Below are 14,227 nucleotides of genomic sequence, written 5' to 3'. Positions count from 1 at the left end.
ACAGTTTTCAGCAGGGGAGTGTCACCCCATCTCCATGGGTGCTGATGGGCTGGGCTTGAGGCGCTGGGCATTTCCACCCTCCTTCCAGACATGAGGGTGTAAAGGGTTTTTTGGGTAAAAATCCCCAACAAAAAAATTTTTTCCCCAAACATCACATGTTATTCCCCTTAATCAAAATGTACGTTTTATTTTCCAAACATTTTTAAGATTCCATCTTTAAAAAGGGGAATATTTAAATATACACGAATAAGATCTTGAAGTGTAGCCAAATATTTGTGCATAATTTGTACATAAATTTCCCTGGATTACATTTGGGGGTGTAGGGGAGCTGACACAGAGCTGCCATGCCTCTTGAACTTGATGTAAATAAAATGTGGCCTGCACCGTAGAACACGCTTTCCCAAAGGGCTGTTTGTGGAAGAGGAGGATCTTAGATTAAAACGATTGCTTTAAAAAAAATCAGGTAGGCTGCAGGAATAGATCGTTTTGCTCAAATTAGTAAATGATGTGTTGGGGGCAGAAAGCTGCAGACACAAAGGAGCACTACCACTTCTACAGAAATCTCCTCCTCCTCACAAAAGAAGCTGGCTTCTATCTGCGTTTGCTCATAGTATCCTGAAAATGCAAACCAGCAGCTTAGAATGCAATTCCCCTTTCATTCTCTGGCAGCAGCCTTGCCATTGGCATCAAGTGATTTGGCACGTTGGCCTGTGACCGTAGGCACATCCCAGGGGCCGTGGGGTGAGCTGAGGTCATGGCTGCAGTCCTGGGCTTTGGCCCACACAGGACTTGGCCACTGATAGGGAAAAATGTGAACACAGAATTCTTTTTCTACAGGCAGATAACAGATCCCCTGGTCAATATAATCTCACAAATCAGTAACCTGGTCTATTTTGCTACCAAAAAAGTGTCTTGATTGAGTTTCTGCATTAAGTGTTAGCTTTTACAGGAGATTTAAAATATAAAGTCTCCCCAAAGATACGTATCTTCTCTTTTGTAAAGAATGACCTAGAAAGGAGAGGGGCATTCTGGATGGAATATGAACTATTAGAACCCAAGAGGTGCCTTGTCCAGGATTTGTGCAAAGCAGCTGGCGTTCCATTTAGCTCTTGGTGGGTTCATTCATTTAATACATCTTTATGATGCACCTGTGCGCGGAGCCACGCACTGCCTAGAAGCTGGGGGTGCAACAGGGAACGAGGCACGAGAGATCCTTGCCTTCTAGAGCTCCATCTTTCAGGGAAAACAGAGGGAGTGAGCAAGTAGGTGCGTTGAACCATCCAGCGCTCGCAGACCCGAGGGGTGGGCTGCTAACTGGGCAGCACCCATTTTGAAAGAAAGAGGTGGGAGGGTCTAGAAGTGCCTCCAGGGAGATGTGACCTTGAGACTGAGACCCTAAGCCAGAATGAGAGAAAGACAGAAATGGCAAAGTGATCTAGGCAGAAGGAATAGCTTGTGAAGGCCCTGCTGTTGTTGTTTTTCTTTATTTCTCCCCCTTTTTTTCTTCTTCACCCAGAAGATTCAAGGATGCTGAGGTTGTAAAGTGATACGTACAGCATTGTTCCATTTTCATTAATTTTTAAAACAGGTGCGAAAACACAATTATATATTTTGCATGGATACATACTTATGTATATAAGAGTATTTTGAACAGACACAGAAGAAAACACTAAATTTGTGGTAGTGGTTGTGAGACAGGAGGGAAGGGAGCAGGGCACAACCACTGAAGGAAGGATGCAGCAGCTGAGGACAGGACAAATGGGTCAGAACTAAGACGGCGAAGACTCGACTTCCAGTAGACCTTGAGCCTCATGGTGCACCCACAGGCGCCAGGACAGTTCCCAGGCTGACCGTTAAAGGTCCAAAAGTGGGCAGGGGCCCAATTCCTGGAAATCTCTGCCCCTTCCCCAAAGTAGCTGGAATAATCCTCCTACTCAGTAGCATCTGAAATTACCGAGCCCATGAAAACTAACAGCTCCGCACGTCATGGTCTCCGTCTCCCTCTCCCTCTTCCCCACTTCCTCCCCCTCCCCCTCTGTCTCTCTCTGTCTCTCTCTGTCTCTCTGTCTGTCTCTGTCTGTCTCTGTCTCTGTCTCTCTCTCTCTCTCTCTCTCTCTCTCTCTCTCTCTCTCTCTCTCTCTCTCTCTCGCCTTCTGAGACAGCCCACACTCCTGTCTATGGAGTGTGTATCTCTCTAGATAAACTTGCTTTCACTTTACTACGCCTCACTCTTGAATTCCTTACTGCGTGAGGCAAGAATCTGTTCTCCGACAGCACTTGCTTCTGAGAAAGGAGGGCGAGTGAGACTGGGGATGAGGACAAAGGAAAACTCATTTTATCTAAAATTATTTATTTACTTCATTAAGGGAGACTTTAAAAATGTGTTTACAAGTGTTAACAATAATCAATTCAGGATGGTTGGCACCCAGGTGTTTGTTACAGTACTCTATGTATCTTTCTATATTTTTAAAATATTCATAACAAAGAAAAATCAAGGATACAGACTGTAGATTCTTTACCTACAAGGTCATTTTACTGTAGATTCTTCAAGTGGAAAGTCATCTTCAGAGAATACACTTTCCAGAGACCTTTAGAGTGATAATCCAGGAACTCTCAGCAAAGTTCACATCCCGGGGCATCAGACCATCTTGGTTCCTCATATAAATATGCAGAGCAGCTGTGTGCTGTAGTGAAAGGGTTCACTGCGGAGTGCATCTCACTTGCAGTAGAATTTCTCCTTGGCCTTTGGTGCAGGATGGCACTTGTCTCTGGTTCCAGTAGACCCACAGCTGGTACAGAGCTCCCCTGCAACCTTCCTTCAAAAGAGGTTTTGTCAGGGTTGTTGGGCTTTGTGTTCAAAATTACAGTGATGTAATCCATTTCCGACGCCAACGTATTTGTATCTTATTCTCAGAGAAGCTTCAACCTTTCATTGCATTGGGACCAAATAAAGAACGTTTGAGAAGGAATGATTTGTCCCATGGGGAATGAGTAAGCAAGCCCCTATTCCATCTCAGCAGCCTGACTACAGGAACGAACAAACACGATTTCTTAGTGTCAGAGAACTGAGAAATGACCAATGAAACAAGACTCTGATGCCCAGTGTCCTTCCTTTTTTCAATCATCTGAAGACTCCAGGAGAGTCTTCCTCATTTCTTATAAATTGTAGCTCCTGGCTTGTGGTCACTGTCTTCTGCACGCTTCCTTGTCATAATTCACAGTCATCTCAGTATCTGTGTGGATGATCCTTTGGGTTTTTAGCCTCCTCTCCTCCAATGAGCTTACCCTGCCTCAGTCCTCAGACACCCACTTCCATTGTCATCATCCTTGCTGCCGCCACGAACTAGGTTGTCACTGTCCTCATCCCACTGTGTCCTGATTTCTGTTCTTAACCCAGCTGGGATTCCGTGGTCCACCACTGGAGCCATTCCCCTGCCTCCGTCCTCTCTCCCCTCATAGTCCTAAGTTGGCAAACACCGCTCCACCTCCCCAACCTCCCAGCCACCACTGCTTAAATCCATCTCCACCAGCCCTGCGCCTCCACCCAGGGAGCCGAATGTGGCTGGGGAAAGGTACAACCATGCAGCGAGGACTCACTGTTGTTCCTTTCTATTGAGGCACAATTGATGTATAATATTATCTAAGTTACAGGTATACACATAGTGATTCACAATTTGTAAAGGTTACACTCCATTTATAGTTATTATAGAATATTGGCTATATTCCCTGTGTTGCATAATATATCCTTGTGGCTTATTTATTTTACACAGAATAGTTTGTACTTCTTAATCCTCTACCCCATCTTACCCCCTCCCCTTCCCTCTGCCCACCCGTGACCACTAGCCTGTTCTCTGTATCTGAGATTCTGTTTCATTTTGTTATATTCACTAGTTGTTTTATTTTTTAAGTTCCACATAAAAGTGGTACCACACAGTATTTGTCTTTCTCTGACTTATTTCAATAAGCATAATGCCGTCCAAGTCCATCCATGGTGCTGCAAATGGCAGAATTTCCTTCTTTTTTTCACAACTGAATAGTATTCCATTGTATATGTACACCATATCTTCTTTATCCAAGTCATCTGTCAGTGAACACTTAGGTTGCTTCCATGTCTTGGAATCTGTAAATAATGCTGCTGTGAACACTGGAGTGCATGTATCTTTTCGTATTAGTGTTTTTGTGGGGTTTTTTCCCCCTGAGTAAATAGGCAAGGGTGGAATTGCTGGGTTATGTGGTAGCAAGGACTCACTTTTAATTTATTTACTTCCAGTAACCCCTCAGCACTCATGGCAGCCCTGTGGCATTTCCTTCATCCATTCACACACCTTCTCAGTTCTCAGACACCCAGTAGCTCCTCTCAACATCCACTCTTGCTGCTGATGACCTTGTTTCCTATTTTACTAAGAAAAACAAAGCAGTCAGAAGAAGAATTTCATATGTGCTCACAACCTGATGTCCAATGTCTGCCTGCCTTCCTCTCACTGGGCAGAACCATCCTGTCTACAACCGCCCCTCCGTCTGTGTCTTGGATCACATCTCCCCTTGCCTGCCCAGCGACATTTCTCCAGCAATTCTCCCTCCCTTTTCCTTCATCAATTTTGCTCCCTCTACAGAATCATTCCCACTGACATGCAAACACCCATATTACAGTTGCCCCATATCACTGTGTTTATCTCTCCAGCAAAACTCCTTGACAGGTTTGCCTGTATTTATTAGCACCAATCCCTCTCACTCCATTTTCTCTGCTTCCTTCTCTTATCAGGCTTTGCCCTACTGCTCCACCAGAATAGCCTCATTGGAGCCACCAGTGACCTCTGGTTGCTAAACCCAGTGGTCATTTCTCAGTCCTCATCTGCTTGGACTCAGCAGCAGCGTCTGACTCAGCTGACCAGACTTTCCTCCTTGACACACTCTCTTCCCTTGGCTTCTGGGCACCACACCCTTCTTGGTTGCCTCCAACTTACTGACTCAGCCTTTGTGGTGGTTTGACCTTATCTTGAAGACCCGATGACATTGGAATGCCCTGGAGCCTCATCCTTAGACCTCTTCCCTTTTTCATCTACACTCACTCTGTGGGTGGATGAGTCTCATAGCTTTTTTGCTATGAGCTGAATTAAGCTGAATTGCCTTCCCTAGGTTTATCTAAACATTTACACAAAGTCATTATTCATGCAAGGACAGTCCTAATTAATTTAGTTTAGAATGTTTTTTGGGGCTGGGGATTTTTTCAGTGGCTCATGGAAAGCTTGCTTTTTATTCAAGGTTACAGATGTGACATCACATTTTGAGAATTTTCTGATCATGGAATAAACAGAGATTGTATGCAGCAAGACAAAACAAACGGAAAAAACCCAAGGATGTTCTACAACAGATATCTCAGTGAGAATGTTGAAAAGTTAAATTGCATTTTCTACATCAGTTTCTTAGACTGTGGCTTGGGATACTCACCCTATTAATATGAGCTCCCAGCAATTAGAATGCAACCATGGCAAAGCCAAACCATCCCCCTTCCTGTGACTACTCCACTACGGTTTCTATGTTGGAGTGTGTTTCTGTGTTGGAGTGTGTTTGCAAAAAAGGCAGATAGCACCAAAACGCTTCTTATCATAGGAAGAAAAAAATTAATGGTACTGAACTTACCAACATGGGGAAGCCATAGTTATGTGAAAGCATCTGTTGATTCTTGAGTCTGAGGCCATTACTTAAGATGGATGTAAACCAACCAGTGTTCCTTGTGGGTTGTTGTTGTTTTAAATCACTGAGCTTTCTTATCTGCAAGTTTTTACAGATTGAAATTGTTATACTACTGAGTATAAAACAAATCAGATTAAGACTTTATGACTTGAATGAAGAAATTAAAAGATAGTGTGAACTGGGAAAGAGATGGGGCTTTTGTAAGAATCCTGTCAAATGCTTTTGTAGCCATTTTTTCCCCCTACCTATTCAGGAAACAGGGAGGGATGAATCATAAGAATTATGTAGAGGAAATTATAGTGAAGAAAGTCTTATGAGAAAGTGAAAACACCTTTTATTCATCAGTGTGTGGTGTCTCAAGGCTGCCTGGTATATAAAATTTTCTCCTGGAAAACAAACAAAAACTCAGTGACTTTGAGAAGAAGTGATTCAACAGTTACTCAGTTAACATAATCAATAGTTGGTCTAGATTTTTCAGGACCCAAAGTGAATTATCTATAAATTAACTGCACAATTGCCAGATCACCCCTTCAGTTTGAACTTCAGAGAAACATTCTGTATATCGAGATTGTCCTGTTGTATTAGTGTGAGGAATGACATTTCAAATGTTTCTCTGCCAAGAGATGTCTCTGAGTGCCACAGTGTTCTAGGACCTGCACATGTGTGCTAAGGTCCAGTCAGGACTGGTAGTCTTTGTCAGCAATGACTTATCAATTAATGAGACAGCCAATATTTCACAGCTTTGTTGAGACAAGCTTCCTAGGGATAAAATCATGTACCCTAGAGAAGTGTGGAATTTGTTAGCAAACGCTTCTATTTTATCAGGAAAGCATTATGGCAGAAAACCTTTCCTGGCTTAGTTCAGAGCTGAGGGAAGAAAGAGCATCGTCTTGGGCCTTAGACTTTTGTCTGCTCATCTTAGTAACTGGCTTCAGACGTGCTGTTCGTGACATGATTTTCCTTTTGGCCCTTTTCTTGGCAGGTTCCCGAGGGAAAAGTAGTAGTTCTTAACTTCCGGTTCATAGACCTCGAGAGCGACAACTTGTGTCGCTATGACTTTGTGGACGTCTACAACGGCCACGCCAACGGCCAGCGCATCGGGCGGTTCTGCGGCACCTTCCGGCCCGGAGCCCTTGTGTCCAGCAGCAACAAGATGATGGTGCAGATGATTTCCGACGCCAACACAGCCGGGAATGGCTTCATGGCCATGTTCTCTGCCGCCGAACCAAACGAAAGAGGTATCGTTTCCACGTGACAGCAGTAATAAGGGCTCAGTTATTGAACGGCTGCTGTGTGTCCGTCCGGCACTGTTGTAGGCACTTTCTATGGACTTCCTCATTTAATCTAAAGTTTAAGAGCAGCTCTTCTCAAACAGAGAGCTAATAAACGCCACCAAACCATCAAGAGACCATTAAAAGGACAGTCTCTTTTTTTAAAAGCCCATATATGTTCTCATAAAAATTCAAATATGGAATCTCCTCAAGTAAAAATGTGAAGCTTGCATATAGATATACACGTGCAGATACAGAAACATTTCACCCCATTGTCGTCCCCTCTTACAGTCAGCCACGGATGGTGGTTCTCACACCTTCTATGTGCACTTGTTTGTGTGTGTGTACTTTTGCAATAGCTTCTAAAATACAGAAGTGGGATTATACATTCATACTGTTTCACAACTTCTTCGTTTCTCTTGATGCAACGAGTTGGGATATTTTCATATCAGTACACGTGAGTTCCCAAGGGTGGAAACCTGTACCGCTGGACCGAGACTGCAGTGGTCAGGATCTGTTAATTCTGCAGTCTTGTGCCTGAGGGCACTCCCTAATCGTCTCTTGCCTTGGGCTACAGAACAACATCACTGGTCTGAGATATTATAGTATGACGTACAGAATCTGGGGCTGACAGCAGCCAGGACATTTGGAAGGAAATCCTGGAGCTACTGAAGAACTGAGGCACAAAATAGACATATAAAATCCACTCAAATCTTTGGCTAACAGCTAAACTCTATAGTTGGGGGGAGCCCGGTTGGCCTGGCATCATCTGGAAGATGAATAAACCTAATAGAGATTACAGTTGCTACCCACTGCCAGGGCGACAGATTTTGAGCTTGCGTCTAACCAAGTTGAATGCCTGCTGAAACAAAAATCACTTTTCATAGGAACACAACAGAATCTAGAGACTTTATAATGTATCATTCATTATGTCCAGTATCCAGTCACATGATGAAATCAGAGATGTGTGTCCATATTCAAGAAAAAAAGAATCAATAAAATCTGACCCCCAAATAACCCAGAGGTTACAAGAAGCAGACAAGCACTTTAAAGCAACTATTATAAATATATTTAAGGATCTAAATGGGAAGTGTATGTGGAAAAATAAATGGATTGAGAACCTCAGAAAAGAAACACTATTTTCAAAAAACAAACAAAAAAATCTTAATACTTGAGCTGAAAGATAGAGAATATGAAATTTTAAAATTTACTTGATAGGCTAATAAGCAGACTGGAGATGGTAGAAGAAAAAGGCAGTGGATTGGAATAGAAGTGATTCAGTCTGAAGAACCAGGAGGAGAAAGATGAAAGAAAGAGAGCGTTGGAGACCAGTGAGACAGTATCACGTGGTCTAACATATGTGTAATTCGTGTTCCAGAAGGAAGAGAGTGATAATAATGCAGAAAAAATATCCCAAGAAATAATGACTTGAATGACTCCTCACTACCCAAATTTAGTGAGGAACACCAATTTATAGAGCCAAGAAGATGAACAAACCGCAAATAAGGTAAATAAAAATGAAGCCACACCTAAGCACATCGTCATTAAATTACAGAAATCTAAAGATAAAGAGAAAATCTTAAAGATTAATCAGATAAAAACCAACTTACATACAGAGGAGCAAGGTAGGAGCAATGACTTTCTTATAATTGGAAATAATGGAGGCCAGAGGGCAGTGGAGCAGCATTTTTAAAGTGCTGGAATAAAACTGAATTCTACCCAGAATTCTATAGCCAGTCTTCAAAAATGAAAGTGAAATGAAGACATTTTCAGAAAAGCACCTGCAGCACAAGAAATATTGGAGGACGTTCCTTGAGTTGAAGGGAAATGACCCCACAGGGTAACCCAAAGGTAATGGAAGGATTGAAGGCCACTGGAAATGGTAAATATCGAAGACTATGGATTCTTTTCTTTTCTTCCCTTAATTTCTTTACAGGGGACTGTTCAAAACAAAACTGACAAAAACGTTTAATGCTGTATTGGGTCGAGCGTGATGTATGATACATATGACAACATAGAACAAAGGATGGAGAGGCCAGTGGAAATATCCAGTAGACGAAGAAATACACTGTTAACACTAAATAGGTTGTGATAAGTTAAAGATGTGTATTGTAGTCCCTAGAGAACCCACGAACAATGTACAAGTTTTAGCTAAAAGCCAAAAGATGAAAATAGAATACCAGAATTATTCAGCTAACCTGAAGAAGGCAGACAGGGGAGCAGATGGAACAAGAGAAAGGTGAGACAAACAGAACAAAGTAGTAACAGGCACACTAAACCCAAACCCAAGCATGTCTATAAATACATTGAATGTAAAGCATGAAATGCTCCAATTAGAAGGCAGTAAGTATTAGAATGGTTAAAAAGCAGAGCCCAACTGCATGTTGTCTACAAGAAAGCACTTGAAATATGAGGACAAAGTAGGTTGAACATAAAGGGATGGAAAAATATGTACCACGCAAGGGCCATTAAAGTCAAAACTAATGCTTATAAAAAAAACTTGTTACAGGGGAGGAGGGTATGTAGCTCAAGCAGTAGAGCACATGCTTAGCATTCACAAGGTCCTGGGTTCAATCCCCAGTACCTCCTCTAAAAACAAGCAAACTAACAAACCTAGTTACTTCCCCCCACCAAAAAATAAATGGATTAATTAAATTTTTTAAAAATGCAGATGCCATTTTTTAAAAAAAAGTTACAAAGATAAATAGGCAATCTACAGAATAGGAGAAAATATTTGCAAAAGTATCTGATAAAGGATTTGTGTTCAGAATATACAAAGAACTCATACAACTTAACAATAAAGAGCTAAAAATGCCAGTAAGTATAAAAATAGTCAAACACTTGAATGGATACTTGACGAAAGATGTCATATGAATGATTAATAAGTACCTGAAAAACTGTTCAGTATCATTAGTTAACAAAGGAATGCAAATTAGAATGACAGTGCGATACCATTACACACCCGCCAGGTTGGCTAAAAAACCCGACAGCACTAAGTGGTAGCAGGCAAAGTGCTCATCCCTTGAGAGACAGAAAATGCTACAACCACGTGGGGAAAAATTTTGGTAGTTTCCTATGAAGTTAAACATCTACATCTACCCTTGGCCCAGCAGTTGCATTCCTGGATATTTATGCAAGAGAAATGAAAATACATGTCCACAAAGAGATTTGTACAGAAATGTTCAGAGCAGCTTCATTCACAGTAGCCCAGACTGGAAACCAAAGGCATATCACTGGGAGAATGGGTGAGCAACTCATGGTCCCCATACCCTGGAATACTGCTCAGCAACGTCAAGGAACAGACCACTGATACGCACAGCAACATGAATGAATCTCAGACGTTGTGTTAATAAGCAAGAGAAGTCAGGCACAGAAGAGCACACACTTTAATTCCATTTATATGAAGCTCTAGAATAAAACTCCTCTAAGGAGAAATTTTTCAGGAAAGTGGTATGGAGCGCCAGCAGATGGACCAGCGAGGGATACAGAAATTTTGTGGGAAATGGATTCTGTTATCGTTGGAGTGTGGCTCACACGTGTGTATCCATTTTTCAGATTTTCACAACTAAGATTTGTGCACTTCAAAGTATTGAATTTACCTCCCCCAAACCTATAAAGTAATAATAATAGTAATAATAATGCAGGTGGTGGGCACTGGGTAGTGATATTGATATAAAGAATAGTAGAATAGTGATAATTGTTGAAATTGGGTGATAAACACTTAGAGATTTGTTATATTGTTACGTTTACTTTGGTATATGCTTGAAATTTTCCATGAATAAAAAGTGAGAGAAATTCCAACCTTATAATACATTGTCTTAAATTTAGAGCTTTAAGAATGATTTGCTTCTGTGTCAAATATTTTATTAAAGTATATTAATTTCTTTCAGTTTTTCTTTTCTTTATTGGTTAAATCCAAGTAAAATTTAATGTGAAACCTGGGTTAAAATATCTTTCTAAAATTATTTCTGTCAATCTTTTAGGAAATACACGTAGAGGTATCTGAAATGAGATTTTTCAAATATTAATTGTGGTTAGTTTTAGGTGGTGAGATCTGAGGTAATCTTACTCCAAGTTTAAATTTTTTTTTCACCAATGAAGAAGCAGTCTTAGTAGGAGTCTAGATGTGTCCAGGAATTGCAGTTCAGCTCCAGAGAAGAGAGGCTATGCAGGAGTCTGGCACTGCAGAATATTCTCTTCAAAACCAGGTGTGACACTAAACCTGCATCTTCGTATCTTAACAGAAATAGCACTGAGTTCAGCTCTGGTGCAACTTCGGGAAGCTCCTAGTGAAGTAATGAGACTTGTCATAAAGGGAGAGCCCCCGGCACTGCTGATTCTGAGCTCTGCGTGAGCTCTGGGCTTGGGAGAGAGAGGGGAAGGGTCGGGAGAGGTTCTCACCTCCCTCACAGGATCTCAGTGAGCAGGTGGACTGAGGGATGCTGGCTGAAGATACAGCGCCCGGCGGGCTCTGGCGTGCCGCGGAGGGCCTGGCAGTCTGCTGTGAGGGCACCCGTCCCTGAGGCCCCGGGGAGAGGCCCTTTCCACTTCTGTTCTGATCTCATTCAGAACAGAGCTGCCAGTGCCCAGCGCCCAGGCCAGGGTGGTGGCTGTGAGGAAGAGCGCTCCCTCCCGCCTCCCCGCCATGACTCCTGTACCCGTTAATCTAGGACACTTTCCTGGAGCAGTCACCTTCTCAGAGCAAGAGAGAGAGCTTGCCAGTACAGGCCCCATCTAGAAACCACTCCCACCTTCTTAAGGCTTTTCTGTATTGCTGGAAATGGATAAACACATATTATTTTTACAAACAAAACTTTTCTTAAAAATTGTTGAAGATATATGAAAAGCTTTCTAGTAATGAGAGCTGTCTGTAACAACTAATTCAAATTTTATCCATGGACATGACTTTAGCCTTATTGATAAATACCCCTGCCTCGCCTCGAAGATGGCGGTGCTCAGGTTGTCTGCTGTTACCAGAAGAGGCCTCACGTGGATAGCCTTAGGGGCATCACGCAGAGAATCCTGGTCTCAATTCAGAAAAGAAACAGCCAGTGGTCGCTGAGACAGTAGAAGAGGTGAAGAAAGAACCTATCCTGGTGTGTCCACCCTTACGAAGCCGAGCACACATACCACCTGAAGATCTCCAGAGTCGTTTGGAATCTCACGTTAAAGAAGTTCTTGGCTCATCTGTTCCCTGCAGTTGGCAGGACATCTCCCTGGACGATGTTCATCTGAAGTTCCGTTTCTTGGCACATGTGGCTGATGACTTGGGCCATGCAGTGCCTAACTCCAGGCTTCACCTGATGTGCAGGGTCAGAGATGTTCTTGATTTCTATTATGTTCCTGTTCAGGATGGATCTAAATTTGATGAACTTATTGCCAGTAATCTGCCTCCCAATTTAAAAATCACTTGCGGTTACTGAGTAGTTCCGAAGAGGAACAAACACATTGGAATCATTTTTTTTCCCTGAAAAGGGAGCTGTTTATCAGACTGTTTGATACTTTTCCATGTGAAATGCTGTCAGAACTGTTCTCTAAACCCACCTTTTTTGTGGAAGAATGTATTATCTTTTTTTTTATCATCATGAATTGAAAAATAGCAGGATTTTCTCTTTTTGCCTTTGCTGAAACTTTTTTTAATGGAACCAGATTATTAATAATTTATGGAAATACTCTTTTCTGGAAGACACCATAATTAATTTGGGTTTAACATATAAGGCTGTTACATTTCAGATTGTTCTTTTGTTGTTGTTGTTGTCGAGGTGTGGTCAGTTTGCAATGTTGTGTCGGTTTCTGGTGTATGAGTCACACGTGAATATACATATATTCTTTTTCATATCTCTTTTCACCATAAGCTACTACGAGATGTTGAATATATTTCCCTGTGCTGTACAGTAAGAAAAAAAAATACCCCTGCCTTGAGAGTTCTTAAAATCTATGTAATTAGTTGAGCCTGTGTGATTTCTGAATGGGCACATGCCCAAATGTTTTGTCTCATCCAAAAAAAAAAAAAAAAAAAAGGGAAAAAGAGAAGAAACCATGGCCCTGATTTTATTCCTTCACTCTCTTGTGCTGATATAATGTCAAGTAACCTAGAGGTCAGCCTGTGTGTGTGTGTGTATAGAGGAGACTATGTAACATTTTGGGGTATTTATTTATTTATTTATTTAGGAGGGGGAGGTAATTAGGTTTATTTATTTATTTACGTTTAGAGGGGGTCTTGGGGATTGAACCCAGGACCTCGTGCATGCCAAGCATATGCTCTACCACTTGAGCTATACCCTCCCCACCCCCTGTAACCATTTTTTAAAGAGAAAATTTAAGAGCTCCTGTCCTTTATTTACTATACTGTCAATATTTCAAATCCATAATTTCCACATGGTTGCATTGCTATAAACTTAGATGTATTTTTTCACTTTTAATAAACTTTTTTTTTTAACTTCAGGGGATCAGTACTGTGGAGGACTCCTTGAAAGACCTTCCGGCTCTTTTAATACCCCCAACTGGCCAGACCGTGATTACCCTGCAGGAGTCACCTGTGTGTGGCACATTGTAGCCCCAAAGAATCAGGTGAGATTCCCTGAAAGTATGAAGGAGGCCCACCTGTGTGAATTGCCCAGACTGTGTGAGGGGCCCAACTCTCAAGAGCCCAGGATGCAGGGCGAGGAGGGGCCCTGCTGGGCACAGTACTCCTTCATGCAAAGACCCAGGGTAAAATTGCCTTTTCACTATTTGACTGGCAAAGTCATGGGTTTAATTCACTATTAGAGAATTACACTTTTCAAAACAGGTTTTGAAATGCAAATGGTAGGCAAATCCCATGTGAGATCGTTTAAGCCCGTGGAAGATGTAAGCGTGGGGTCATAAGCAGCAGTGACTGACTGAGGGAGGAAAACACATCCCCAGGTTCATGTCCACTTCAGGTTGCCATCTGCTCACAGAGCACACCCTTCGGGTCCTGATAAGCGCCATTCTAGCCACCAAAACAAAAACGGTCTGAATGCTCCACTTCGACAAAGCCAATGCAAGCACACCACGTCATCTTTTCTAAGAACAAGGTGTTTGATGTGAAAGCTGGTCTGCTCTGTGGTGTTTGTTTATCTTGATTGTTGTTTAAAATAAAATTTGTGCAGGTTCCCACAAATAACTTTATTCATTACTCTAAACCAATCAACAGAGAAGGTCTAGTTTTCCAGTGTTTATTGGTTTGTGGTTCTATGAATTCTTACCCTTTCTGGGGACCGCTTTCAGATATCAATTGC

The 14,227-nt window shown here is 42.0% G+C and overlaps 1 protein-coding gene and 1 pseudogene across 1 annotated transcript in view; both read left to right on the top strand.

Annotated features, from left to right (window-relative positions):
• The window catches only part of PCOLCE2 (procollagen C-endopeptidase enhancer 2), a 64,942-nt gene that overhangs the window by 32,899 nt on the left and 17,816 nt on the right, over window positions 1-14,227 (top strand). The window contains exons 3-4 of the mRNA XM_064491819.1: window positions 6,677-6,932; window positions 13,411-13,535. Of these exons, the coding sequence (XP_064347889.1) occupies window positions 6,677-6,932; window positions 13,411-13,535 (381 nt within the window). The remainder of the gene's footprint in view (window positions 1-6,676; window positions 6,933-13,410; window positions 13,536-14,227) is intronic.
• Window positions 11,911-12,394, top strand: LOC135322566 (large ribosomal subunit protein mL50-like; annotated as a pseudogene).

This window comes from Camelus dromedarius, chromosome 2 (assembly GCF_036321535.1).
Source record: "Camelus dromedarius isolate mCamDro1 chromosome 2, mCamDro1.pat, whole genome shotgun sequence".
Taxonomy (NCBI): domain Eukaryota; kingdom Metazoa; phylum Chordata; class Mammalia; order Artiodactyla; family Camelidae; genus Camelus; species Camelus dromedarius.
This window is presented reverse-complemented; position numbering and strand designations above follow the sequence as displayed.